This window comes from Astyanax mexicanus, chromosome 19 (genome assembly GCF_023375975.1).
Source record: "Astyanax mexicanus isolate ESR-SI-001 chromosome 19, AstMex3_surface, whole genome shotgun sequence".
In the NCBI taxonomy this organism is placed as follows: domain Eukaryota; kingdom Metazoa; phylum Chordata; class Actinopteri; order Characiformes; family Acestrorhamphidae; genus Astyanax; species Astyanax mexicanus.
The window spans coordinates 34878544-34904270 of record NC_064426.1 but is presented as its reverse complement, the minus strand read 5'-3'; the positions used below and the strand labels follow the sequence as shown (position 1 = coordinate 34904270).

Here is a 25727-nt window from a genome sequence, read left to right as displayed (position 1 = left end):
TCAGGATGGGTTTTGAGTTGCGAGATTGCAAGAGAATGTTTAGCACGGTTCATTCCTTTCTTCCAAACAGACATACAGATACACACAAAACACAAACAAAAGCAAGACCCAGTGCCATGATTTTTCTCTGTACAAGGGAGATAAGACTCCTTTATTGTTTTGCTGTAGACAACCATAAAGAATGAGAAAGTACAAGGAGGTCGTAGCCCAAATAGATTTAAAAAAAGGGGACTCAACAAATGAGCAGAGACAAAATTGTGCGGTTAGCCTCTTTGCTTATGTCGTGGCAGGGAAAGGGACACTGGAGAACAGTGTGCGAAATGCTTCTATAGTTTTTCTTTTTTAGTTGTTTACTCAAGCCTTTGGTGCAGCAGTGTAGCAGGAGGCTTCCCTGAATAACGCCGCTTTAGAAGTCAGGCCTGTCCTTCTTCAGTTTGCTGTAGTCCATGTTCACTGCGTAGAACTGGGCACACAAAAGGATACAATCAGAGCTGATTTTCAGACAACAAATAGGCATGGAACAAAGATTGAGAAACAAAATGAGCAATTTATCAACAAGCAACTACTTTAACAAGCTCTTTGGGAAATTCAATAACTTCGAACCATGTTTAAGTGTCTAACTTGGCGCTGTATCAAATTCGCATTAAGGAGACTGCTTGATTAGATTTGTGACTAGTAACGGAGCTCGCATAAAATGAGCTTATGCAAGGCTTAATGAATTAAACTCATTAAGAGTGGAGATTAGGTTCTGATACGGTCATTCGCTCCTGCCAGAACTCTTAATTTGATCCCCTTAGGCGTCGTGACAGCAGTGCAAAGCTTAGATAACTACCAACACTTCAGTGCTTCCAGTAAAGCAAGGAATACCCTGCACAATTCCCCCCTCATCTTTGCTGTCACACACCAATTTTCATAACTGTAATGAATACACTAAAGAGCAAAACCTTGAGATGTGAGCAGATATTTAATGTCAGCTTTAAAACATTCCTGTATGCAAAGCTTAATGCAGGATGTGGGCAGCTAAAGTAAAGTGCATATATCAACGCAACCATGCAAAAACCTTGTATCACCTGGGTTTTTTCTTTTTACACTTTGACATGTTATAGTGGCAGTTATTTTGTTTACATTGGGTCCAAATTTAAGCATAACAAGGAAAAAAAATAAGGACTTCTACTGAAAGTGCACTTTTTTTGTTCTTCTGTAAAGTTGTTTTGCCATGCCAAAAGTCATGTGACCTCCATATGTAAATTGATCATAAAGTGTTATGGGTCAGAGAAGGCATAACCACCCACAGTGGACAGCACAGTGGGCAGTAGTGATTGTGACCAGCAGTGTCTGGCTAGAATTGTCTGTGCGAACAAACAAGTAACTGAAACAAAAATCCCATCCATATAAAAAAAGGAGGCCTCACACAAGCATGTGTCCCAGGTCACTGCAGTAATATTTAGCTTCCATGGGATGTGGCAAAAATGATGGGATACAATACTAGCTCCTGTCCCATGACACAACATTCAAAAGTAGTTCACAAACAAGTACCAAAAAAAAATAATAATAATAATCATCATCATACCTTGTACTGATCGGTGGGCCCCAGTTTGTTCCAGGGCTCTGGGTTGTTCGTTTTGTCCCAGCTGTGAATGGGTGAGTGAAGGAGTGAATGAATAATGAAGACATGCATGAACAAATAAATAGGTGCAATGGAGTATCTTGATGCCTTTAACTGCAAGGGATTTACAAAACAAGGCAAGCCAGTCTAAATAATATTAAAAAGAAGCAAATTAAACTGTGCATAAAAAGTAAAGTCACCATTGAACTGGTGCACTTGTTAATGTGTTCTTTTCAGGTAAGAGTTAATTCTGGTCATTTGCCAGAGCAACAGAATACAAATAAAGCCCTGTTTAAAGTCAAAACATGAACCAAGACTTGGCAGACTGTCTTCTGTACCTTACAGTAAATTAATAAAAATAATTTTAATCTTCTCTTAAAACAAAGCCTCTTCATTTGAACTCCTTTGAGCTAAATGGCATCTTTTAACGCATTCACAAATTAAAGCTGGATGATTTGTGATAAATGTAATGTGGACTCTTACCAGACATCAGGGTTACGGATTCCCAGCCTGGCCAGGTAACCCAAAGACATTGTGCACCCGCCCCCAATGAAGACGAAAAGGGGGATGAGCTAAAGAGAGGACAAAATAAATCAGGAAATGTCTTACAATAAAAAAAATAAGTTTTACAAGAGTATAATTAAAGCAAACAGAAAAACTGTACAAGAATATAAAATGTGGGCCTTGTGTCTCTAAAATGTAAATAGTTGATGAATAAACTCTTTCTGCACGTAGGCTTATTCATAAATAAACAGCCACACTATTTACTTTATCAGCACTGATTGTTTTAAGTCAACCTGAAATCAGAATTGACCTTTTTCACCTTGATGGTTCTTGTATTGTTTCATAATGTTCTCACGGCTTTTGACTGTTGCCTCCTACCACTGTTCCCAACTAAAACACAACAGAAACTAATCTCCCCTCATACTCTATTTCTCTCCAAAATATCTTAAAGAATGGAGGGAAAATGCTCTAAAAGGTATTGAATTCCCATGGACTTAAATGACAAAAGCAAGTAAAAATCAGTGTCCAAAGAGGCCTAAAACTAAATCCATTGTAGCCAATACCACTTTCAGGAAAAAAAAAAAACATTTACAATTTAGCTTTGCACCATTTTCTACTTTAAAAAAATCTCCATGTAAAAACACTGGTTATTAGGAGTTCTCAATGTTTCCCTATTTGGGGTATAACAATACACATTTTCAGGTTTGATATGATCTGTCTTTAGTCTAGATTTTGTATTTTGTTTTCTACACAGCTCTTCTTGGCTTGCTCATAATACAAACTTCACTTAATACTGCTGCTGCTGTTTTATATTTTTGATATTTCAGTCAAATTTGATTTAACCTAGCTAACTTGTTAACTAATACAATTCCCTCAGTTTACAAGAAACTAAAGAGAAACTTAAGAGACAATTTGTTAATCAAGGGAACAGTTTAGTAAAGCATTTAGGTAACGTTTTAAGTATTTAAATAATATTTTGGAGGCTAACTATGCGAAATTTATTCTATCAAACTCTAGTTTAGTTTATTAGTTAGTCAATAGCTAACTTTAGTTACTTAAAAGTTACAGGGAAAAACATTAACCAGGAGAGGCACCTATACAGTAAACATGTAAGCCGCATTTGTGGGACAGTTTAGTAACAGTATCGTGTAAATAAGGCTGGAAAAGTACTTTATTCGTGTTTTATTCTCCTGTAAATTACTAAAGTGAAACTCTGCGTAGCTGCGCGCGACCCTTCGTCCTCGGTTTACACTGCTCGTCCTTGAGGTCCTAAAACAGCCGTCACGTGACCGGGGGCCTCGTCAAGTAGCTTAGTTACAATATAAATCGAATATTAATGCGATTTAAAGTCGCTTTTTAAAAAAAGTCGGGTTTAAAATGTACAAATCGTTGAAATTAACTAATTCACTGATTAATTAAAGTTAAATCACACGATGGCCAATGACAACATACGTTTATCTACCCTAGTTTAGATAAGTAGTTTAACTCTTTGTTAGCATTTAAGCTAACCTAGCTCAGGGTACGTCTGACAGACACTTGTTTTGGACATCTCACACAGTTCACAGCTCAGACTTCACAGCTGTGGCGATAGATAAGCAGGTTGTTTATGGCTAAAACGTCTCCTTTCTGAGCGGACACAATTCTCTTACCTTAATTATTAAGATTAGTGTTTAAAATTTTATATTTTCGGCTAATTTTGACGAAAAATAACAAAAGACGCCTTCATTTAACATTAGCTCTCTGAATTCCTTAGCATTTTAACGTTAGCTTAGCTAGGTTTCCTACCCTAGCTCGTTAGCTTCTAAGCTAACTAGCTACCTAACGCGCCCCTACAGCCACTAAAACTGGAATATCCGCGCAGTTCCAGGCTTTACTCACGGCTGGGTGGCTTTTAAGTTGGCGTGCAACAGTTCCCAGCATCGCAGCGGATCGAGATGATTAAAGTCTCCCAAACTTGTACTCAGGTAACCGGATTAAACCGCGGTCTCGCCAGCAGTAGCGCACGATTTATAGTAGCAGCTCCAGCGTCACCAGATAAGGAGAGAAATCAAGCCAGAGAACACCCACACCGCCTGTCTCCACCAAACCCTTCTCTACTACCCGGTATTTAATAAGCTTACTTTCCTTAAGACTGTTGTGTGTGTTGCTAAATATAATATTTTAGGTTAAACCAGAATTTTTCTACTTAGTAAAAGTGACCCCAAACATTATCTGGGTTCCTTCCAAAAGGCAAAACCCCGGACACCCAACTCGTACGTGCAGACAGACCACAGAGCAGTAGTAAACTTTTAACTTTGAGTGTAAAAAAAAAAAATAAATAAATAATAATAATAATAGTTAATTAATTTGATTTAGTTATAAATCATTTGAGCATTTACATTTTCTAAGCGAGTGCATGAATGTGTTGTACTTAAGACGCTTCTAAACAATAAATAAAATATATTATTGTAAACAGCAAAATAATAAAAAAAAAATAATTAAAAAATAATAAAAATGTGTTTTTATGAATGATTTAAATTACCTCGGCTACTTTTTCTGTATTTTTTCCTGTTCTGTGTTAATATGATTTAATAATAAATAATTTTAGAAATAACATTTTTAAGAAAGAACGTGAATTTGCTGTACTAATCTAAACAATTTAACAAAATCTCTTATTGTCAACAACAATAATAGATGTCTTCCCATATTTTCCCTTTACCTCGTTTAGGCCCTGTTTAAAAAATGTTTTTGTTTTGTTCTTTTTAATCTTGAACTTCTATTACTTTATGTACATCATAATTGTAAGTCGCTTTGGACAAAAGTGTCTGCCAAATGTAAGGAATGTAAAAATAAAAAGCTGTCAAAACAGTGGATGTGCACTGTATTAAATATGTTTTTATAAATGATGTAACTTTCCCCGGCTTTTTTTTTCTTCTGTTAATTTGATTTAATAAAATTTTATTTTACCAATTACATTTTCTAAGCAAGAATGTGAGTTTGTTGTATTTGAAAAAAGAAGAAATAACAAAAAAAATCTATTATTGTCAACAACAACAAAAAAATCGAAAGCTTTTAAAAAAAGTGAATGTGCACTTTATTAAATGTGTCTTAATGAATTATGTAAATTTCCTTAGCTCCTTTTTTCCCTTTTGTGTATAGATTTGAATATATGTAAATTTGCCTAAACTTGCTACAGTATATGCTAGATTATGTATGTACATGTTTCATCTTTTATTAAGAAGAAAACCTAATTAAGCAAGATGTTATTCTTAGTTTTAACTGTATTGTTTAATCTATTGTGATGTTTAAATGTGTTTATTCTCTTTGGAAAAATGTATCTCCACAAATAAAAAAAGGCATGGCAAAATCTTGGCATGTTTTCCTCCACCAGTCTTACACACTGCTTTTGAATAACTTTATGCCACTCCTGGTGCAAAAATTCAAGCAGTTCAAGCTAAATTAAATAAAGTAATATTTAAGTAGTCTCATTTGTTTCAAGAGCTGTATATGTCCAGGTCCTGGAGGCACTTGGCCTGCAAATTTACAGTACAGATCTTAGAAACCATGACAGGAAATTTAAGATTTGAACTGTAGAAATATGAACAAATGCAGCACTTATTTGTGCTACACATTTCAGCACACATTGCATATAGTGTACAACCCAAGATTGTACCATTTAAATTTGAGTGAGGAGAAAAGAGAGAAAGAGGAGAGAGAGTTTTTGAGTGAAGCTGCCCTGAGGGCAGGCTGTTTAAACGCTGACTTTAGAAATGTACGGTTTTGCTACTGTGCCAGTTCTCCTCTGCTCACTCCTTTAATCAGATTGCCTTTCCTGACACCCACTCGTGTTTGTTTCCCCACAATTTCATTTTCTGCTCTCAATTGAGCATTAACCTTTCTATGCAGAGATCCCTGGTTAAGCAAACAGAGGCAAACAACCACACTCTAGAGCCGTGTCACAAACGTGACAGGTTGGCAGGAAAGATTGCCTGCAGGGCAATCTGACCCACTTTAATCCCTATTCTCTTTCATAAAACACAGCTTCTTTAAACTTGATTTTATATTGTCTCTAAAAACCATCACACTCAAAAGGACCACTAGCCAGGTTTATATTCATGGATCTACACTCAAGTCCTTCACACATTTGCATCCTTTTAAAAAACATCTTAATTAGGATACGTGTTTCTTTAAAGAAAATGTATATGGTCTTGGACATTTATTTACCAAAGAATAAGAATTTTGTACAGCAACATTTGTCACCTTTAAAAATCAAGCTTTAACCCAAAGTTAAAATGAATTAATAAATGTTAATGCTGTCGTAATCAATTTAAACGGCCAAGCTGATAAATTATTTACCATTAATTACCATTTTAAAAACACTTTTTGCGTGTCATCTCATTTAAAAAGGTGTCAGGACCCAACTTACTTTTGGAAATGAGCTGAATCTTTTCAAAAACATTAAAAAAAAATTAAAAATTTTAAAACAATCTTTTTGAAAACTGATTTAAACTACTTTAAAAAAAGTTTTAAATCTGGAAAACATTTGAATCAATTTGGAAAACGATTCAAACTTCAAAAAAATAAATAGACTAAGGTCCCTTTTAATGGGACAAATCACTTTAATTTGAATTGATGAGAACACAAGAGAAATTAATCTTTTAATCAGTGATTTTAATCAATTAAAAGGATTAACATCCCTGTAAAAGATTAACAGTTAACAGTGAGGAAAACATATGAATTAGATGAATGTGAAATGTTTATTTAGATCTGGTGATGGTTCTAGAGAGAATAAAGACAAAGAATCAGCAGACTCTACAAAAGATAAAACAATTTATTTACAGAAGTTGTTGCTAAAATATAAACGGACACAGTATTATGATAGTAATGGTCTTATCCTGGAGACAACTAAAAAAAAAAAAAAAAAAAAAAACAGAACAAACACACCTGGCCTGTATTTTAAGGACTAGACTAAGAAAAACATTACAGCAAGCAAATCTAGCGGACTACAGTAAAGCTAAAATACACAACGTTACAGGAGGAACCCGCACCAAACTAACTTCTGACTGGATTTTAAATCCGAGTGTAGCTGTTTTCAGTCTGAAAGGGACATGTGTTAAAAAAGAGTGATAACGAGAGCTAGCAAAGTAGCTAGAACGCTATTAAAACAACTGCAAATAAACGCAAATTAACAATAACGCATGAAACTCGCTCTTCTGAGGGCAAAAGAACCTGTCTCTTCTCCGCGTAGAATTAAACAAGAGGCCCCGCCTCTTTTAAAACGCCCCTGCCCCTGATTGGTGATTAACGGATGATTGACATTTTACTCCACCTTAACGAACAGAGGTAGGAACGTGCGCCCATCGCATTTTATTTTAGTTTAGTTGAGCTTAGTTTAGTTTTTGAACCTGGTTTGCTCAGAGTAAATATGAATATATGGTGGCGTATGTTCCCTCAAAGCAGAGAATGTTGAATAAACGTTATTTTATGATTGCATTACATCTTCTAAGCTTTATGGTGAGAAACAACCTTTATTTTAACATAGCTTAATAGGAATCATCAGTCAATATTGAAATTCTGACATTAAATCACTGTTTAATTTTAAATGTTTTTAATGGCTGGGCTTAGCTCCTCTGCACTCACCAGAATATATTTTACATTTTAGATTATTTAAACTAGCAACTCTTGCATAGATGCCAGCTTTGCACATCTTTCTCAGTCAGCTTCATGAGGGAGAGTCACCTGGAATTTCAGTTAACAGCTGTGCTGAAATATTTGAGTTAAAGTTGTTAGAGGTAGAGTTACAGGTATACAGTGAATAGCTCTATTTGAGTAATGTTCTAATCCATATTATGGCAAAACTACTTAATCACGTAAAGAAATGACTTTAAGTATCCTCAAGAGCAGTCACAATAAATGTTATGATGAAACTGGCTCTCATCAGGACCACCCCAGGAAAGGAACATCAAGAGTTATCTCTGTTGCACAGGATAATGAAGTTCATCGGAGTTTCCAGCCTCAGAAACCACAAGTTAACAGCTCTCCAGATAAGAGCACCTAAATGCTTCACATAGTATTTAAGTTTAACACTTAAGTTATTAAGTGGTTCCTTATGTATTCCTTTTTAGTCTGGATGACTTCAGTATTCATTTACATTGTAGGAAAAGGTGTGTCCAAACTTTTGACTGGCACTGTATTAAATGCAAACAATACATATAAAACTATAACACTGAATGAATGTATAATCAATGTTAAATCAATGTGCACAAACAAATCTATTCTGACGTTGGAGATCAATGTTGTTTTAATACATTATTTTAAAGAATGTTTGAATACAGCATTAGTTTTTAAATAAAAAAACTGAACTGTTTTCAGTATTAGCCTTTCTTAATATTTCCATATTATTCCTAATTTTGACAGATTATGTGAAAACTTCTCAAATATGTACTGATTTACAATCAGGGTGGATTTAACCATTTTCAGACCGTTTCTGTTAATTATGAGCATTAAACTTGGTTTATGGACAATATCCAGTAAATTACAGCAACATATAGATGATTTTAACATAATTGACAGACATTTATTCCATATTTTACTTTGTTTTAACCTTAGACTAGTGTAAGGCTTCTCCTCTAGAATATAAATCATAGGCCTTTGTCCAAATAATTGTGAACAACCCTTGTTATCAAATAATTCATCTACTTTTTTAATTGCAAATAAATGCGCACACTCATACACAGCTTGTCTAGGATTGCCCGTAGAATAAGACTCTCTGAAGCAGATAAACCTATTCACACCATGCCTAATATCTAGTGTGAGCAAGAGGGGTATAATAAAGCCCACATTAGCACTGAGCTATGGAGCTGTGGAGTATCATCATTTTTTGGAATGATTATTATAGGAGGAGTAACGGAGGTTGGGAATGATGTGGGGTGGTGATCATCCAACATCCTGGCCTCAATAAAGCTCTTTTCACTGAATGCAATCAAATCCTCACAACAAATCTGCCTCAAAATCTAATAGAATATAACAGATATCTAATATCCTTCCCTGGACAGTAGAAGCTTCAGTTACTTTAACAGAAAGCGTAGTACAGATTTGGACGCTAATATTTCTGGATTGCTTTTTCAGCACATCTGTTTGTGATGTTGGATGCAGTTTAAAAGTCTGTTTAATATTATGTAACTCAGCATGGACGTGAGAAATGATGCACATATTGGGTTCATTTGTGTCCAAGTTCTAAGTTTAATGTCATCTGATGGGGTGTTTCTCTCTCTGGACAGATGGACAGCATGGCGGCGCTGGCAGAGTCCCGCACAATGTTTGGCGGTTGTTTATATACAACAGCTGGTCAACAGAAACCCCAGCAGCCTGTCAGAGTCCCTTTCAGTTTAACATCCATTACAGTTCCAACTGGAGATGGTCAAAAAAAAAAGTTATAAAATGAGACGCATAGCCAGACAAATTGTTCCAAAACATTTTTTTATTTTTCTCTAAAATGTACGGAGAGGAAAATGACATTTGAACAGACAGTAAACGAGACAGACATGAATGCAAACATATGAAAACTCGTTCCATGTTTGTCTTTCATGAAAGATTTGCGGTGAACAGGTCGGAATGAATTTCATCAGGAATAGAATAGAATAGAATCTGGCTGAGTGTGGTTTGCTAGTTTGTGTGGACATAACGGAACACTGGTTGTAGGTCTTGGATGGAGCGTGTACATGTAAACACACACACATACACTTACACACACACTCATGAATGAATGAACAAATGAATGAATGAAGCTGCGTTTCATTTACCTCGGATGTCTGACTGCCTTCCAGCTTAGCATTCATCAGATATCAGCTATAGCATTGTTAGCATTGTTTCAGGTTAGCACCGCTAGTGATAACAGTTGATAAAAAATGATACAGTATTTTGTGCATCCAGACAGCATTCAAACATCTCCATAGATAGAATCTGGACAGTACTGTGTGTGTACGAAAAATTCCGACATCTGCGCATCTTTCTTAAATGGAACACAACACAAGTTTTACAGTTCTGAAAACAAAATATGATTCCAAAACATTAATTCAGGACACTTGATACGAACTAAAAATGAGGTATTGATACAAATTCCAGAGCAGAAATAAGACTAAAACTGTTATCTGAGTTTAATTTACAATGACTGGTCAAAACTCGGCGTTCTCTTGCAATGCTCATGTTCCTATGGTGCTAGGATCCCTGGGTAATGCAGTTCTAAGCTGGAGAATGTGCAATATGTTGACTATTCCTCATTCACAATTCATACTCTGTCCCTTTACTTTCTAGAACCTAAAAGCAAATCCTGGCTGCTGTGCAAGCAGGGGCTGATGAGTGGAGATCTGCACACGGGCCGTAGTGTCCCTGTTCAACAAGGCTAGCAGATAACTCCAGTATATTCAATGCCATAAAAATAAGTCATATATAAATGTCTTTAAGATTAGCCACTGATGGGAATAGTGCACTGACAAACAGATGCTTCTTAAGTTTACTGTCTATGAGTTCAGCACACAAGTGTGTGTGCTCACCCAGTCAACACACACACACACTCTCACACACTCATATGCTCAGGCATTCTCTTTGTGCTTTAGTGTGTAGTCTTCTTGGGTGCCTTTCCAAACTTGGCATCGAGCCCCAAACCTAAAAAGCAGAGAAATTAAAAAGAGAGAAAGAGAGATCAAAATAACATTCAACCACAGCTTTCAGCCTGTGTAAAAAAAAGCTCATATTAAACTGAATAAAGTGAAACTTACACAATATTTACTAATATTTACCACCAGATTAGCATGGTAAAAACTAAGGATATAATGAATACTGTATTTGGATTCTTGTTAGACTGAAGGGGCAGGATGGAGAGTTCGGTCTACATGACTCTTCACACAGTGAAGAAACCCACAAACGTATTTTTCTTGTTAAAATTTACAATAACCACTATATTGCCATAGTTTAATGTGTAATTTCCATGTCTTTTGCCATTTTATTTATAACAAGCATTAAAAAAACTAGTAGTGCTTTTCAGCTAACTTTCCTGCTCCACCTTAAATGGTGCATCATTTAAACTAATTTCAGTTTTCCAAACAATGCCATATGCAGGTCCTGTCAGCCCACAGTAGTGCCATAAACCAGCCAATAAAAGCAGAGCTTATCGTTTGTTTTTGTGTTTTTTCATTCACAAGTAGAACAAAAATCTGTAGGTTTCCATCTGAGGCAGGGTTGTATATGGAAATACCACAGTTGTCACATACTTGCAGTTTTTATACACCACAAATCAACTAAAAGAATTAAAGCATTCTTCTGCTCTTTTAAGTAATCCTAATTAGTCTTGATTATGTTCTTTGAGAACGTGTATGATATTTATGTGAAAAAAGACTAAATTGATAAAACTGGGAATGACTGCCAATACTGGACACAGATAGTGCTTTGTGACAATGCCAGCTGTAAGAAGCGCAAGTCTGACATGACTTAAAGAGGAATTCTTAGCTTTTATAGAAAATGCCTAATGCTTTCCAAAAAAAATAAATAAATAAATAAAATAATCTAACATATCCATACTCTTCATATTTACTCTGTAAGTGCTGCACAAAAAAAAAAAAACGTATTTTTGAGTTAAATTCTGGTTGGAAAGAAAGGAATTCTCCGAGATCCCAACTGACCAATGGAGACTGATCCTAGATTAGCGGTCTTAGACAAAGCTGAATATGACCCTTCATAAAGCTACTGCACAGCCTATACACTCACGCACAATAGGATTACAATCAAACCTAAGCCCTTAAACCTGCAGCGGCAGAAAGAGAGAGAGAGAAAGAGAGAGAGAGAGAGAGAGAGAGAAGAGACTGGAGACAGCTCATTACTGAAAAAGAAACAGAGGCACAAATAGGGTCTGATTTAAAAATCCGCAGCAAGATAAAGGTGAGAACCCAGCTCCAAAAATATTAATAAATAAACCCCTCCCCCTTTCTGTCTTGTTTAATACTGTTAAAAATATACCAGATCAGAATGAGGTAGACAGGAAGCAGAAATACTCACCCAAGAAAACGAGGATGGTTCCGAACCATTGCACGGGGCTGATTACGTTTCCGAACAGCAGCACCGAGCCCAGGATGGTGAAGAACTTCCGCGTGGTCGTGACAATAGAGCAGGTCAGAGGTCCAAAATACACAACCGTCATAAAGATAAAAGTCTGACAGAAACATGGGGAGGAGGACGCTGTTACTTTGACTGTGCATTATTACAGCATTGATAATTAGTAAACAACAGGAGTATGTTTAACTGTATTCAGAATTATATACAGTATAGAGTGCATGACAAATGAAGTGAAAAAGTGAAAGAAAAGAAGAAAGGGGTGAAAAAACAACAGTAAAAAGAAGAAAAAGCAAAAGCAGGGTTCATACACTTATACACTTTTTAACCAATAAATTTCCATGCCTTTTCCCTGCCTTCGCTGCAAATTCTCATGACCATACGATCTTTAAAACATCAGTACAGACATGGACAATAAAACTAAAAATCCATGTTGAAACTGATTATAATGGGGAGGAGTGAGCGAGCAGATAGAGATGGATAACAAGAGAGTAGGTGAGAGGGAAGCGAAAAAGAAAGAAAATAGGGAAAAGATAGAGAGAAGAAATGCAGAGTCAATAAAGGGAGACAGTAAGAGATGCAGAGAGCAAGAGAACGAGTAAGCTTGACTAGAAACAGTAACTAACAGAAGGAGAGAGCAAAAGGGGGAGTAAAAAAAGTGGAAAACAGGGGTGAGAGGTACAGAGAGAGACGGAGAGAACAGAAACAGAATTACAACAAATAGGAGAAAACACTGAAAGTGGGGGAAAAAGGGACAAGAGAGACTCAGGTCAAGGGGGGGGAGAGAGAGAGAGAGAGAGAAAGTAAGATAGATAGAAGTTAAACAGATTGACAAAAGGGACAGAGAGAAAGAGAGAGACAGACACAAAGACTAAACAAAGAGAAAGAAGAAAAAGGGTGGTAGAAAAGTGTGAAAGAGGGAGAGAATGTGAGAGAAAGAGAAGAAAAGACATCAGTGAAATAGAGGGAAAGAGATGGAGAGGTAGAGAGAATAGAGAGAGAGAGAAAGTAAGATAGATAGAAGTTAGACAGATTGGACAAAAGGGACAGACAGAGCACAAGAGACAGAAACAAAGACTAAATGAAGACAAATAGAAGAAAAAATGGTGGCAGAAAAGTGAGACTGGGAGAGAAAAAGTGTAAAAGAGATAGACAGTCAGAGAGACAGAAACAAGAAACAGTGTGTGAAGCAAGAGCGCGGGTAAGAGAGAAACAAAAAAAACGAAGAAACTGGGGAAGAGATAGAGAAAGATAGAGAAGAAAAACAGAGAGCAAGAGAACGAGTGAGCTTGACAAGAAAAACACTACAAAAAAAGGCAAGGAAGAGAACAACAGAGAAAAATCAGTGGAATAGAGGGAGAGAGAGAGAGAACAGTGAAGGAATAAAGACAAATAGGAGAGAACACTGGAAAAGAAGGAAGAAAACAAGACATTGGGGAAACGAGCGTTCGTGAGAGACACAGAGGTCAACAGAGAGAGTGAGAAAAAGTAAGACAGAAGTTAAACAGATTGGAGAAAAAGGGACAGAGAGAACGCAAGAGACAGACAAAGAGTAAATGAAGACAAATAGAAGAAAAAACAGTGGTGGAAAAATGGGAGAGTAGGAGTGACTAAGAGAAAGAGTGTGAAAAAGCTAGACAGTCAAAGAGACAGAAACAGGAAACAGTGTGGGGAGCGAGAGAGCAGGTTAGAGAGAAACAAAAAAGGGAAAACTAGGGGAGAAATAGAAAAGAAAAACAGAGCTAATAAAAGGTAGAGAGAGAACAATGACAGAATTAAGACAAATAGGAGAAAACCATGGAAAAGATGGAAGAAAACAACACAGTGGGGGAAGAGGCGTGAAAAAGAGAGTAAGAGCAAGAGAAAGTGAGACAAAAGTTAAACAGACAGAGAAAAAGAATGAGAGAGAAAGAGAGAAAGAGAAAGAGAGAGATGTATAGTACCTGTCCTAGAGCGCTGGTGATGCCAAAGAGCATGATGTTGTAGATGACGCTGGGGTAGCGATCAGCAAAACTCAAAAACTCCCACACCTCACCTGTCCACAGCACAGCTGGAAGAGGACACACACACAAACACACAAACACACACACACACACACACACACACACTATTTAAAGGTATAAAATATCTCTCCAGTCTACAGCTCTGACACAGACAAGCTGCTCTGATTCAGTGCTGGAAGAATTTATCTGATATAAGTGCTCTAAGGTACTGTTAAAATCCTGTACTTCAATATTTTCCATTTTTCCTTTATATGATGTGGTTTTAGGATTCTTGGAGTCTTCTTTATGTATCGATCTAAGCTGGCCATGTTGGCAGTCGTTTTATATTTAGCCTAAATATATTTTTCAGACAGTGAAGGCTTTAAAAATCGTTTAAAATTCTTTCCCAGACCCATCTTCCTCTACAACTGTCTTTCTGAAGGCCCCAGAGAGCTCTTTTTAAAATGAATGGGTCACCATGCCCTGACCTAAAACAGGGATTCCGCTATCTTGACTGATCATGTTCATTAAAGTAGTTACCTGTATCTGCCTGTATTTATCTGATTCAGTGATTCAAATGTAATTTGTAAAGATTAGATTTAACATTTCCACACAGCCCTGAAAATATCTGTGCTACATTCATACAAAAAAATCTATTCTGTGTCTCTTCAACCATGTAATGTAAACAGAGCCAAAGACAGGCTCCTCCAAAAAAAATGCTCTTAGTGATGTTTTAATCATCTGTGCCAAATTTAGACATCTTAAGAAGCAGCAATAAACATCAGGGTGTCTAAAGTGTTTCGTCACAAGAAAATTGCATTTCTATTTTAATACTATTCAAATCAAGCTCAGCCTAATTATATTGCTTTGACCCTAAATCATCTTGTTAAAGGAGAAATCCGGTGTGAAATGGACTTGAGGTGTAGTGAAACGTGATGACGAATACAAAACATTTGTTAGATAGCCTACATTTCCCCCACAATTCCATAATACAGTGGTTTTAGACAATGCTTCCAACAGGCTTAAAATGCTAGTGATGGGGGCATAGCTTTGCTCGTGCAAAGAAATCACTATTTTACACCATTAACAACTTTAACACAAACTCAAAGTGGCTCCAGAATTCAGAGGGCCCTCGCATTTAAAAGGAGGCACTAAGAACACAAGGAATAAACTTTGAAAGTTCACAGGGAGTGTAATACAAATAAATAAATAAATAAAAAGTCAGGATAATGATCGAATAGATAGGATAGGTAAATAAAATTATAAAATTATAATGCAAAATTAATTCTGTTGAAATGTATGAATATTAAAGAGATATTATTAGCAACAGTTGGAACTCATGCATTTCCACTGAATTAATTTTAATTAGTTCACTAGCATTGTACACCTGTTTCGGTAAGGTGGGGTAAATGCAGGTGGGCTATTCTCCTTTAACCTCACATTTCATTCAGTTTGAAGCCTCAATCACATAACACACACATTGCAATTCATTTATGTTGCTGATTAGGGGTGTGCCATATCGTATCGTAAGCGATAATATCGCCGACATTTTTGAATATCGTGAACGATATTTCATCCTGAAATATCGCGCCATATTACCCACCCCAATTATCACACCAGGGTACTATTTTTTTTTCCACACTGTTCTCATTTCCCATTATATATCTACTATATAAAGTAGATTTTATTTTAATTGTAGATATATGGAGATATTTGGAGTGCATCTTTAGGATAATGACATTCTGGATCATTGACTTCTGATACAACCCAGATAAAACTTTTGTATTTTTTAATTTCTCAGTTAGGGGTGTGCCAAATCGTATCGTATGCAATAATAAAATTTCATTTAATTTTGTTGCAGTTGTGTATTTTTGATTGTTTTTTTTTTAATTCAGTGTTTTGTCATATCGCCAAGAGTATCGTTATCACAAAAATACCATGAAATATTGTGATATTATTTCAGAGCCATATCACCCACCCCTATTGCTGATGATACACATAAAACTAAGACATGATGATTACTATAGTAGGCAAAATGTCTGGACTGGCATTATGAATAGAAAAACACTTCAGCACTTTCCATTTGTTAATTTGTAGCAATGAATTCTATGCTAATCTGAATAAACCGCTTCCTCCGCTCATATTCAATCTATTATCCTGCAAGCAATGCAACTCTTTCCTATTCCGTCTGCATGCCGCTGAGTCTCTCTTTAAAAACTTTATTAAACAGGGCCAGTCACACTGAGATCTCCATCTCTTTTCCCCAGGAGTGTGTGATGAGATTAAAGTGCGAGGAGCTGAAAGATTAAAAGCGTGCGGCTGAACAGATGCCTCTCCGGCCCTGCCGAGACCGTCTGACCAGCTGCCTAACACCAGCGGGGCTGCTCCCTTTAACACCGCCTTCAACACAACCCAAACCCACAGCTACAGCTGCAAATACGCTGGAGCAATAGCTCCCCCTTCTGAAGAACAGATAAGACAGCAGGCATGAGGGCAGTCAGACACCTAAAGAACATCATCTTAAAGAAGCATTCAGTCACAATGCTTACAGACCTTTTAATGATACAAAACATGCATTGCAATAAAGTTTTTAAACAGACAAGATGTTTAAAAACCCTAATTAAAAAGAATCTGAGACCACCTGTGCTGCTCTTTCTATTTGTTCAGTGCAGACAAATCAAGTAACATGGTTTAGAACATGATAGGACTCACTTTAGACTCTGTTTAAATGTAACCACTTCCTGTGTTTAATATCTGTATTCTAATAAGATTTTAACCACATGCGTTTAGACAGACTATAAAGCTCACTATTAATGAACGTCTATTTTCTGGTCTATTTTAAACACATTTCCCTTCTAATTTTAGCAGACTTTGCCTCTGTGGGTACCTAAGTAAAACTGTAATTATTAAAAAAACATTTTCCTTCAAAGAAAGAATTTTTTTTTTTTTGCCAAAGCAACATTATGGGACTATCGGTATTCTTGGCTTCACCCTTAGATTTTTACCCTTACAAGAGTGCACTTTACACGGGCATTTCTGGACAAGCTAGGAGTTAATATCTACATATTCAAAACTTTTCAAAATCAATTTAAAAAATCATAGTATTGCACCTCCTACACAGTTTACTGTTTATTTATTATTTAATTTCGAAAAGAAAATATTTGCATGGGTAGTTTGTTAAACATATCCTTTTTCTAAATGATAACATGATAATTTAGAGGGTCACAATGACACAGATATCATTAAGGTCAGAGTGTTCTGGGACTAACTGAGGACACAGAGCTAAACAACTCCATGATAAGAACTTATGGTCGTCTTTTTGCTGGACAGGCTGGAGCTGATCAAATTATCTGAGCTGGTCAACAAGCTGTTAACTGGATACTGCTGATGAAGTCATATTGATGAATTCTATTCAAATGTATTTGATCCTATTGGGTTTGTATATAATTCGCATAAAGATATAACTACTTAAAGGTGTGACATGTTAAGGTAGGAGAGAAGATGCCCAAGGGTACGCTCACCTCCATTGACCCATTAAAGTACTTTATTCTTTTCTAATATACCTCCTTATGTATGCTGCTTTTTATACAACTCTGGAAAAAAATAAGAGACCACTTAAAATTGATGAATTTCTTTGATTTTACCAAATTGAAAGCCTCTGGAATATAATCAAGAGGAATATGGATGATCACAAGCCATCAAATCAAGCTGAACTGCTTGAATTTTTGCACCAGGAGTAAAGGCATAAAGTGGCATAAAAAGCAGTGTGTAAGACTGGTGGAGGAGAACATGATGCCAAAATGCATGAAAACTGTGATTAAAAACAGGGTTATTCCACCAAATATTGATTTCTGAACTCTTGAAACTTTATAAATATGAACTTGTTTTCTTTGCATTATTTGAGGTCTGAAAGCTCTGCATCTTTTTTTTTTTTATTTCCGCCATTTCTCATTTTCTGCAAATAAATGCTCTGAATGACAATATACTGCCTAAACTGCTTCAGAAACTGAAGCGGCCTCTTAATTTTTCCAGAGCTATATATTTGTAATTCTGAAACAACTATTCAAGTACACTTTAATATATTGTCAATTCTAAACTTTCATAAGTCACACTTTCAAGTCATGCTTTGGTAAATTACCCCACAATCACCAATGTTAAATATTTTCTCCTGTGTTGCAGTAACATACCCGAGCCCAAAAACAGCGTGGACCACAGGTTCACGTTCAGCATCATGTGATTGGCTCCTGTCTGGAAACGTGCTCTCATATGATCCTGAGCCACGCCCGTCAGACCATCCAAGGTAAGAGACAAAAGCTAAAACAGGAAGAAACACAAAACAGGTCTGACACCAAAATAGTCAAAGGCTTATAGACTAGGGTTGGGTGGTATTTATACTGTCATTCCATGTCAAAACATCACTGTGGTATAAATATTACTGAGGATTTTTAACACTGATAAATAATCAAATACAACATTCAGTTTGTTTACAGACTAAGTGAACACTTCACACACTTAAACTCCACTTATATTAATTTTTTTTCTAACTTTTTCCCCATTTTCTCCCTACTTTGCTTAGCCAATTATCCAACCCACTAATTAGGACTTCCCCCATCACTAGTGATGCCCCAACACCAGGAGGGTGAAGACTGAAGCATGCTGCTGCTGATGCAGCACTGATGAGTAGCCAGCTCGCTTGGAGGAAAGCATAGCGACTTGGTTCCGATACATCAGCTCACAGACGCCAGACAGGTCAGACAGCTCAGTACAGCTCTTTTTGTTTAACTAACCGGAGTACTGGTGATAAAATCTCGTTTCTGAGTGAGTGAAGCCTTTTATTCCCCTATTATCAGCCACTTCAATCAAAACATTGTAAATCTAGGTTTACTGTAAATAAACTAAAGCACTATAGTGGAGAGATGCGTGAAGATTAATATCCAGGACTTGTTTGACTTTGGAAGAATTCATTTTTTATGCATCTAGGCACCCCCCAGCAACAAGATCTGCTGGAATGAGAAAGATCCTCTATTATCCACTACCTTAGTTTATTCTTAAAATACCCTATATTAACTGAAATATACATACCTAAGCATTTATTTTAATACTAATAATAATATTGGTGGCTGATAAACAAGACTTTCTCTTTTACCAACGCTTACTAAAATAACATACCTGTCTCACTGTCAGTATAAGGCATTTAAAGAATTAATTGTCTATATTGAGATTCCCAGTCATGGATCTATTAGAGGACAGTTCACTTCCAGTCTTGGAGGAACCTCTCTCTGGTTGCTGGGATTTTCCAATTTCCAATTTCCAGTTCTTAAAAAAACATTCATATCTGTTTGGTGCTTTCCCAGCTCAAACACAAATCACAGTTTTGACTCAATGTTCACTGTCAAGTTTTTTGGTTTTGTTTCAGTAGAGAAAGCACCAAACTTGAGAGATGTGAGTAGATTAATATCCAGGACTTGTTTGACATTGGAAGAAATTATTTTTAATGCATCTAGGCACCCGCCCCAGCAACAAGATCTGCTGGAATTAGAAAGATCCGCTATTATCCACTACCTTAATTTATTCTTAAAATTCCCTATATTAACTGAAATATACATACCTAAGCATTTTTTTAATAATAATAATATTGGTGGCTGATAATGTTTGTAATAATGCACATTTTTAATCACTTTGCTTTTTTATAGAATCTTATATGCAGATTCAGTGGCTTTGGCTTTGACATGGACAGAAAACTAGTGGTCTTTTGTTTTTTTTTTCCCCCCACCCGTTTTAAGAAAGTGGCTCAATTTTAGTGAGCACCCTATCCTGTAGCCATCCTAAATGCACATGAATGAATGAGCTATTTTGGTCTGTATTAACCAAAGAAATTAGACACATCAGACACGTCATATTTGGGGGGAAAAAAAATCTTGTTTTAAGACACCATTAAAATGTTCTAATACCGCCATATATGGTATTCAGTTAAACTGCCCAACTCTATTACAGGCAAAGATCAAATAGATTTGTCACTAAAATAGATGTGACTAAAATTGCTTAATTCATTTTATTGAGCAAAAAATAAAAAAAAAAAATTTTAAAAAATGAAAGCAAGTGCTTTACACTCACCAGCAGCATCTCTCCAAAACCGAAAATATGTTCATCTGAGGTGGTGGAGCCCTTATTGGGTTTGTAGAGGAAAAGTGCCACACCAGTAACAATCAGGAGCACACACAGATACTTGGCCATGGGGTACTTCTTCCGCAGAATGGTCACTCCTAAGATCATCACTACAGAACCAAAAGCACATTAAATCAGCATTACTGGGAACTGGTACTTCTTGCTTCTGGGCTCCCCCAACAATCAGGGTTAGGGTTAGTGAAATTCATGCTTTAAGCCACCTCTAAATGACACATAACACACTTTATACATGCATTTCTGGACAAGCTTAGAGATACATAATATCTGCTGAAAGTGAAAGAAGCATGTGGACTGAGGCTAGAAAAACATTATAGGATTGTACATAAAAAATATGACTTGGGTCAAGCAGCACTACACAGTTGTCATGAGTGTTGCCTGGCCCTAGTAATAGACATTATTAACCCTATTACAAATCAGTAAAAACTGTCTACTAAAATCTATTAAAATACTATTAAATTGTGCTATTTATAGCATGTTATAAGTCTGTGAGTTAAAAACATGCATAACAAGATACATGTATAAGAAAATGTTATTATAAGTTAATAACACTAATAGTGTGTGTGTGTGTGTGTGTAAGCATTAAAAGGCCTGGAGAACTGTTCACTTACCTGGGATAGGTTTACATGACTTCCCCAATACCTAGAACAGAAGAACAGAAATAACAGAGAAATCATTCCAAATACGATAAAATTATTTCTGGTACCTTCACAGCATCTCCTGATAACTAAGGCCAGGCTCATTTTACAATCACTTTTTTTTCCTTTTTAAATCAGTGTTGAATTAAGTTTAGATTTTATCTTTAATCAGATTCATTACTTTAAGTCTTATGACTAAGTCTGTAAGATAATTTATTAAAAATGTATTTTCATCGTTGTCACAATATGATTTTTCATGATACACACATTAAAAGAGCTGCAAAACTCAAATTGCTCCTGGAGAGGGAGCTCTTCATGCTCTGCAGACTGAAGGCCCATGACATAACGAGGCTGGAGGAGCAAGGCAGATTCTGATGTGGAACCAACACTGTTCTGGTTCACAAACCTAATTTTTCAGGGTTCGTCTCTTTTCCACCAACAAAAGTAGGTTTCAGAACCAGGAATGTTCGTTTGCAGCGAGAACCAAAGAATACTGTGTTCTTTAGCGCAAAGTGTGTTCACTGCTGCTGTGCAACGCCCTCCGTTGATGACGTATGATATGACGTTTTGACAGCTGGTTCATTGAAAAGCATCACAATTCTTATAAACCCAAATGGAACTGATTCAATAACCAGAGTTTTTTTGTTGTTGTTGGAAAAGCACTCAGAGTGAGGTAGAGGTCCACAGTGAATGCACACACCAAACTAGATAGATAGAGATAGATAGATACTTTATTGATCCCTGAGGGGAAATTTTGGGCAGCGGGTATACACAGTACACAAAAGTTACTATGGAAGGACATGATTAAACAATACTTATAAAAATACAAATGCAATAAAATATAAAGTATAAAAGTACAGTCTGTAGTGTGTAATAGAGGTAGTTGCAGTTGAACACAGTAGACAATGAACACCAGTTGATGTGCATATTATGAGGGTAACTGATGCCAGCCAAATTTGCAGTGCAAGCTTGTGTGTCTGCAAACTACTTCATAGCCTGGGAGAAATGAGAGCAGCCATGTGCCAACAAACCTTTAAGGAGCCTAAACTAATTTAGGATCTTAATTTATCGCATTCCACTTCGATATTACACCTTTTTTTTTGTCCATATTGTGCACCCCTACTATTGACTATAATGAATATTTAAATTGAATCTTTTATCACAGAGACTTTAAAGAGTAATAGAGTGCTAACCTGTGTGGGGTAGTTGACATACTGCAGAGCAGAGTTACTGGACACCATGGCCCCCAGATAAGTCAAAGCACACACGCCATAGAGCCAGCTCCGCGTGTGGTCTGGCCTGGAGCCCTCAAAAAACTGGATCACTGTTCGGTAGCAGAGGATGAGAAAGGGAAGAATGAGAGAGAATGAATACCAATGAGGAAAAAATGGGAGGTGAATGGTAATATGAGAGGATGACTCACAGATTCGGGCAAAGACAGAACTGATGATGCACTGGATAAGGACAAGAGTGGTGGCATAACGAAACTTCTCCTTTTTCTCCCCCTGGCTGTAGTCTCCTCGTGTGCTGAAACACAACAAAGGGTTGGAGGGAGGTGCTTATCTAGTACAGGTTTCCAACCTTAACAAACCAAACTGTAACTTGAAACAACAGTAGAATCTAATCATGCTCCTCTCAAATGAGCTTAAAAGAAAAGGTCAACACCCTGCAGGCCAGACTTAGATGTTATAAACTAGGAGTGTCATTAGTGTGCATCCTAGGCAGGGAAACCGATGGTTAATTTAACCACAATAATTATATGTGACTATAACAGTAGTTTTCCAGGTATTCTCCACAGCATAAGATGAGCAAGCTATGCCGTTCTAAATTTGGAGCCCAGACATCTACAGCACTTGTACAAAGGGCACAGTGCTAGGATTTTGAAATAAGACACTACCGTGGTGTAGTGATGTAGGACTATTGCGAGTAGTGTCCCATGTGTATTATAAAGGGGAATTTGGAGTAGCCGGTCATAGATGTGAAAAAAGACAAGACTTTCTCTTTTACCAACTCTTACTAAAATAACATACCTGTCTCACTGTCAGTATTAGGTATTTAAAGAATTAATTGCCTGTATTGAGATTTCCAGTCATGGATCTATTAGAGTACAGTTCAATTTCAGTCTTGGAGGAACCTCTCTCTGTTTGCAGGGATTTTTGATTTTCCAATTTCCAGTTATTAAAAAACCCATCCATGTCTGTTTGGTGCTTTCCCAGTTCAAACTCAAATCACAGGTTTGACTCAATGTTCATGGCCAAGTTTTTTTGGTTTTGTTTCACCAGGGAAAGCACCAAACTTTTCTGGGTACAGGCCTTCCGGTATTGTATCTTAAGCAACCATGCAATGTGGAGAGATGTTTCTATTTTTAAGTCATTCTAAACATTTGTTTATTCAAGCCTTTATAATTATATGCACACCTTGGTAACTTTTTGACTAATTAAAACATAAGAAACAAATAGTCATAAATCCATTGATACTTTAAATCTTTGTTACTTTTATTTGAATCTCACTTTTTGTCCTTTTCTTTTAGTTTTGCTTGTATTTGTTTATTTTTTAATGTAGTAAATTTCAGTGTTATTGAATATATAGGCATTGTGAAACTGGCCTATTGTTGTACGGTATCCTAAACAACTTTCGTACAAAAAAAAGAGTTTGGTTTATTAAATAAAATGGTTAAAATCATTTTAATCTGACTAATAATCCGCAGATCAAAATAATTGTTAAATGCAGCCCAACCTAGTTCAGTATGGAGGTCGAAAAATAACATAAGTATAAATAAATAAATAAATAAATGCACATAGAAATGAATAAAAAATATATAAATAACTTAAAAAACATGCAGAAAATAATTGTGAAGATAAATAAATAATCTAATAAATACATTGTCATAACAAAGAACACACTTAACATTATATCAGAAATCTATTTCCATATTTTCATGCATGAACCCAACATTTATTTATTTATTTCTGCATTTATTTACATGTTTCTGCATTTCTTCATGTATTTATTTAAACATTTCTTCGTTTATTTTTTATAATTATTTATTTCCACATTTCTACATATATGTATTTATTCATTTATTTATTTCAAAATTTCTCCATTTATTTAGATATTTATTTATTTCCACCTTTTTTCCCTTTATTGATTTATGTATTTCAACATTTCTTCGTGTATTTAATGATTTATTTCCACATTTATGTATTCATTTTTTAAAAACAGTTCTACGTTTTTTTCTCATATTTCTTCATGTACTTGTTTTTAGGTCTGTATTTAATTGTTTTTATTTATTTCTGTATTTACATAACTTATTTACGTATTTCTATAATGTATTTATTTATGTATTTGTATATTAACACTTCAGTCCACTACATAGGGAGGATGGAATCAGTTGAGATTCACCTATTAGTTCAGTAGCTAACTAACTACCAGCTGTCAGGTTTCTAGATAAATATGTAAGAGTATTCCTCACAGCTCTTTAAAATAGCTAGATTTAGAGTTAGCTAACCGCTTTATGAGTGAGCTAGGCTAGGCTAGCTGTAGCTGGGTTATATCTAACGTTAAATCTCAGTGGCCGGCTGGAGCCTCTCAGTAACTCACATGGTCTCCTGCAGTATCCCGTAGTAGAAGTAGCAGATGAAAACTCCGAGGAAACAGACAGCAAACCGCACTCTCTCGTTCTGCCAGAGCGAGCCCTTCACCGCGCCTTTCCCCGCAACCATAGTGTCGTCCAGTAACGCCGGTAAGACCGGGATGGCCACAGTCGCCGATCCGCTCGGGGGACCCCGTAAGCCCGCGTCCCGCTCCACTCTCCCGGCTGTGTGGAGTGCGGAAATGGAGCCGCGGTGAGAGGAGCTTTAGGCGGGGATGAGGGCAGGGGGGTTTCCCTGTGCCCGCAGCGCTACTTAACAGCTCAGATAAATGATCCCTGACATATAAAACACCCTGAGAAATGTGAGAGAGAGACAGCTGTTACCTGTGCTTTACTGAAACTAGTTCAATAGAGCTCGAATAGCTATCATGTGTCTTGTAGCATCCTGTAAAGGCTGTCTATTTAAGTTATTTGTCTGCTCCTGTGTTAAACCTAAACACTGATTTTCTACCTATAGGTAAATTAACTACAGTAGTTAGTTAGCTGGGTTAAATATCTTAATAAAGGCACTATAGTCCCTTTTCTTCTAATCTACTGTAGACCACACAGCAAGTGAAGGCTGAATGTTTTCATTTCATGTGGAGGACCAGAGACCGTCTACAGAGGAGAACACCCACTTAACAAAGAGTTCCAGATTTTCTTAAATAACCAGAGAGCGCTCCTGAGGGAGTCCAAAATAAATGGGTTCATATGGAAAAAAGTGGGCAAAATTACAATTTATAAATGTTTGATTATTTTCATACGGAAAAATTGTCTGATTTCCTCAACACAGAAACAGAAGAGATATATAGTTACCTAGTAGATCTACTTCACTACTGTACATAAGTACTAAAGAACTGTATCTGTACTCTACTCCAATACATTTTTATAATATTCAGTTTTATTTATACATCACTTTTTATAGCAAATGTTGTAACAAAGCAGCTCTACAGAGATACGGGTGCCTGTTTTCTGTAATAACCACACAAAACAATACTTGTATGTTTTTTCCCCCAGTACTTGAGTAGTACACTGTAGAATAAACCACTGCAATACTTAAGGTAAAAAAAATAAAAAGCAGTGTGTAAGACTGGTGGAGA

At 36.3% G+C, this 25727-nt stretch overlaps 2 protein-coding genes across 2 annotated transcripts; both read right to left on the bottom strand.

Annotated features, from left to right (window-relative positions):
• Window positions 1-120: 120 nt before the first annotated feature.
• On the bottom strand, window positions 121-4167 carry ndufa4a (NDUFA4 mitochondrial complex associated a). The gene is made up of 4 exons (XM_007234682.4): window positions 3989-4167; window positions 2090-2178; window positions 1571-1631; window positions 121-463 (listed from the first exon to the last, which is right to left on the bottom strand). Exons 1-4 carry the CDS (start codon window positions 4028-4030, stop codon window positions 407-409), a joined length of 249 nt encoding a protein of 82 aa, XP_007234744.1. The 5' UTR covers window positions 4031-4167; the 3' UTR covers window positions 121-406.
• Window positions 4168-9549: 5382 nt separating this feature from the next.
• Window positions 9550-25236, bottom strand: slc35b1 (solute carrier family 35 member B1). Its single transcript, XM_049468201.1, has 9 exons — window positions 24597-25236; window positions 22420-22523; window positions 22190-22320; window positions 20970-21000; window positions 20290-20450; window positions 18363-18489; window positions 14137-14243; window positions 12140-12293; window positions 9550-10753 (listed from the first exon to the last, which is right to left on the bottom strand). Exons 1-9 carry the CDS (start codon window positions 24716-24718, stop codon window positions 10701-10703), a joined length of 990 nt encoding a protein of 329 aa, XP_049324158.1. The 5' UTR covers window positions 24719-25236; the 3' UTR covers window positions 9550-10700.
• Between the last annotated feature and the right edge of the window lie 491 nt (window positions 25237-25727).

Bases quoted from the DNA above. Each gene is read 5' to 3' on its own strand.
- ndufa4a (XM_007234682.4), bottom strand. From the start codon at position 4,030: ATGCTGGGAACTGTTGCACGCCAACTTAAAAGCCACCCAGCC. The intron at 1,632-2,089 runs GTAAGAGTCCAC...ACCCATTCACAG, and splicing joins ATCCGTAACCCTGATGTCTG to CTGGGACAAAACGAACAACC. The intron at 464-1,570 runs GTATGATGATGA...TTGTGTGCCCAG, and splicing joins GGCCCACCGATCAGTACAAG to TTCTACGCAGTGAACATGGA.
- slc35b1 (XM_049468201.1), bottom strand. From the start codon at position 24,718: ATGGTTGCGGGGAAAGGCGCGGTGAAGGGCTCGCTCTGGCAGAACGAG. The intron at 12,294-14,136 runs GTACTATACATC...TGTTTCTGTCAG, and splicing joins TCACCAGCGCTCTAGGACAG to ACTTTTATCTTTATGACGGT. The intron at 10,754-12,139 runs GTGAGTATTTCT...TCTGCTTTTTAG, and splicing joins AACCATCCTCGTTTTCTTGG to GTTTGGGGCTCGATGCCAAG.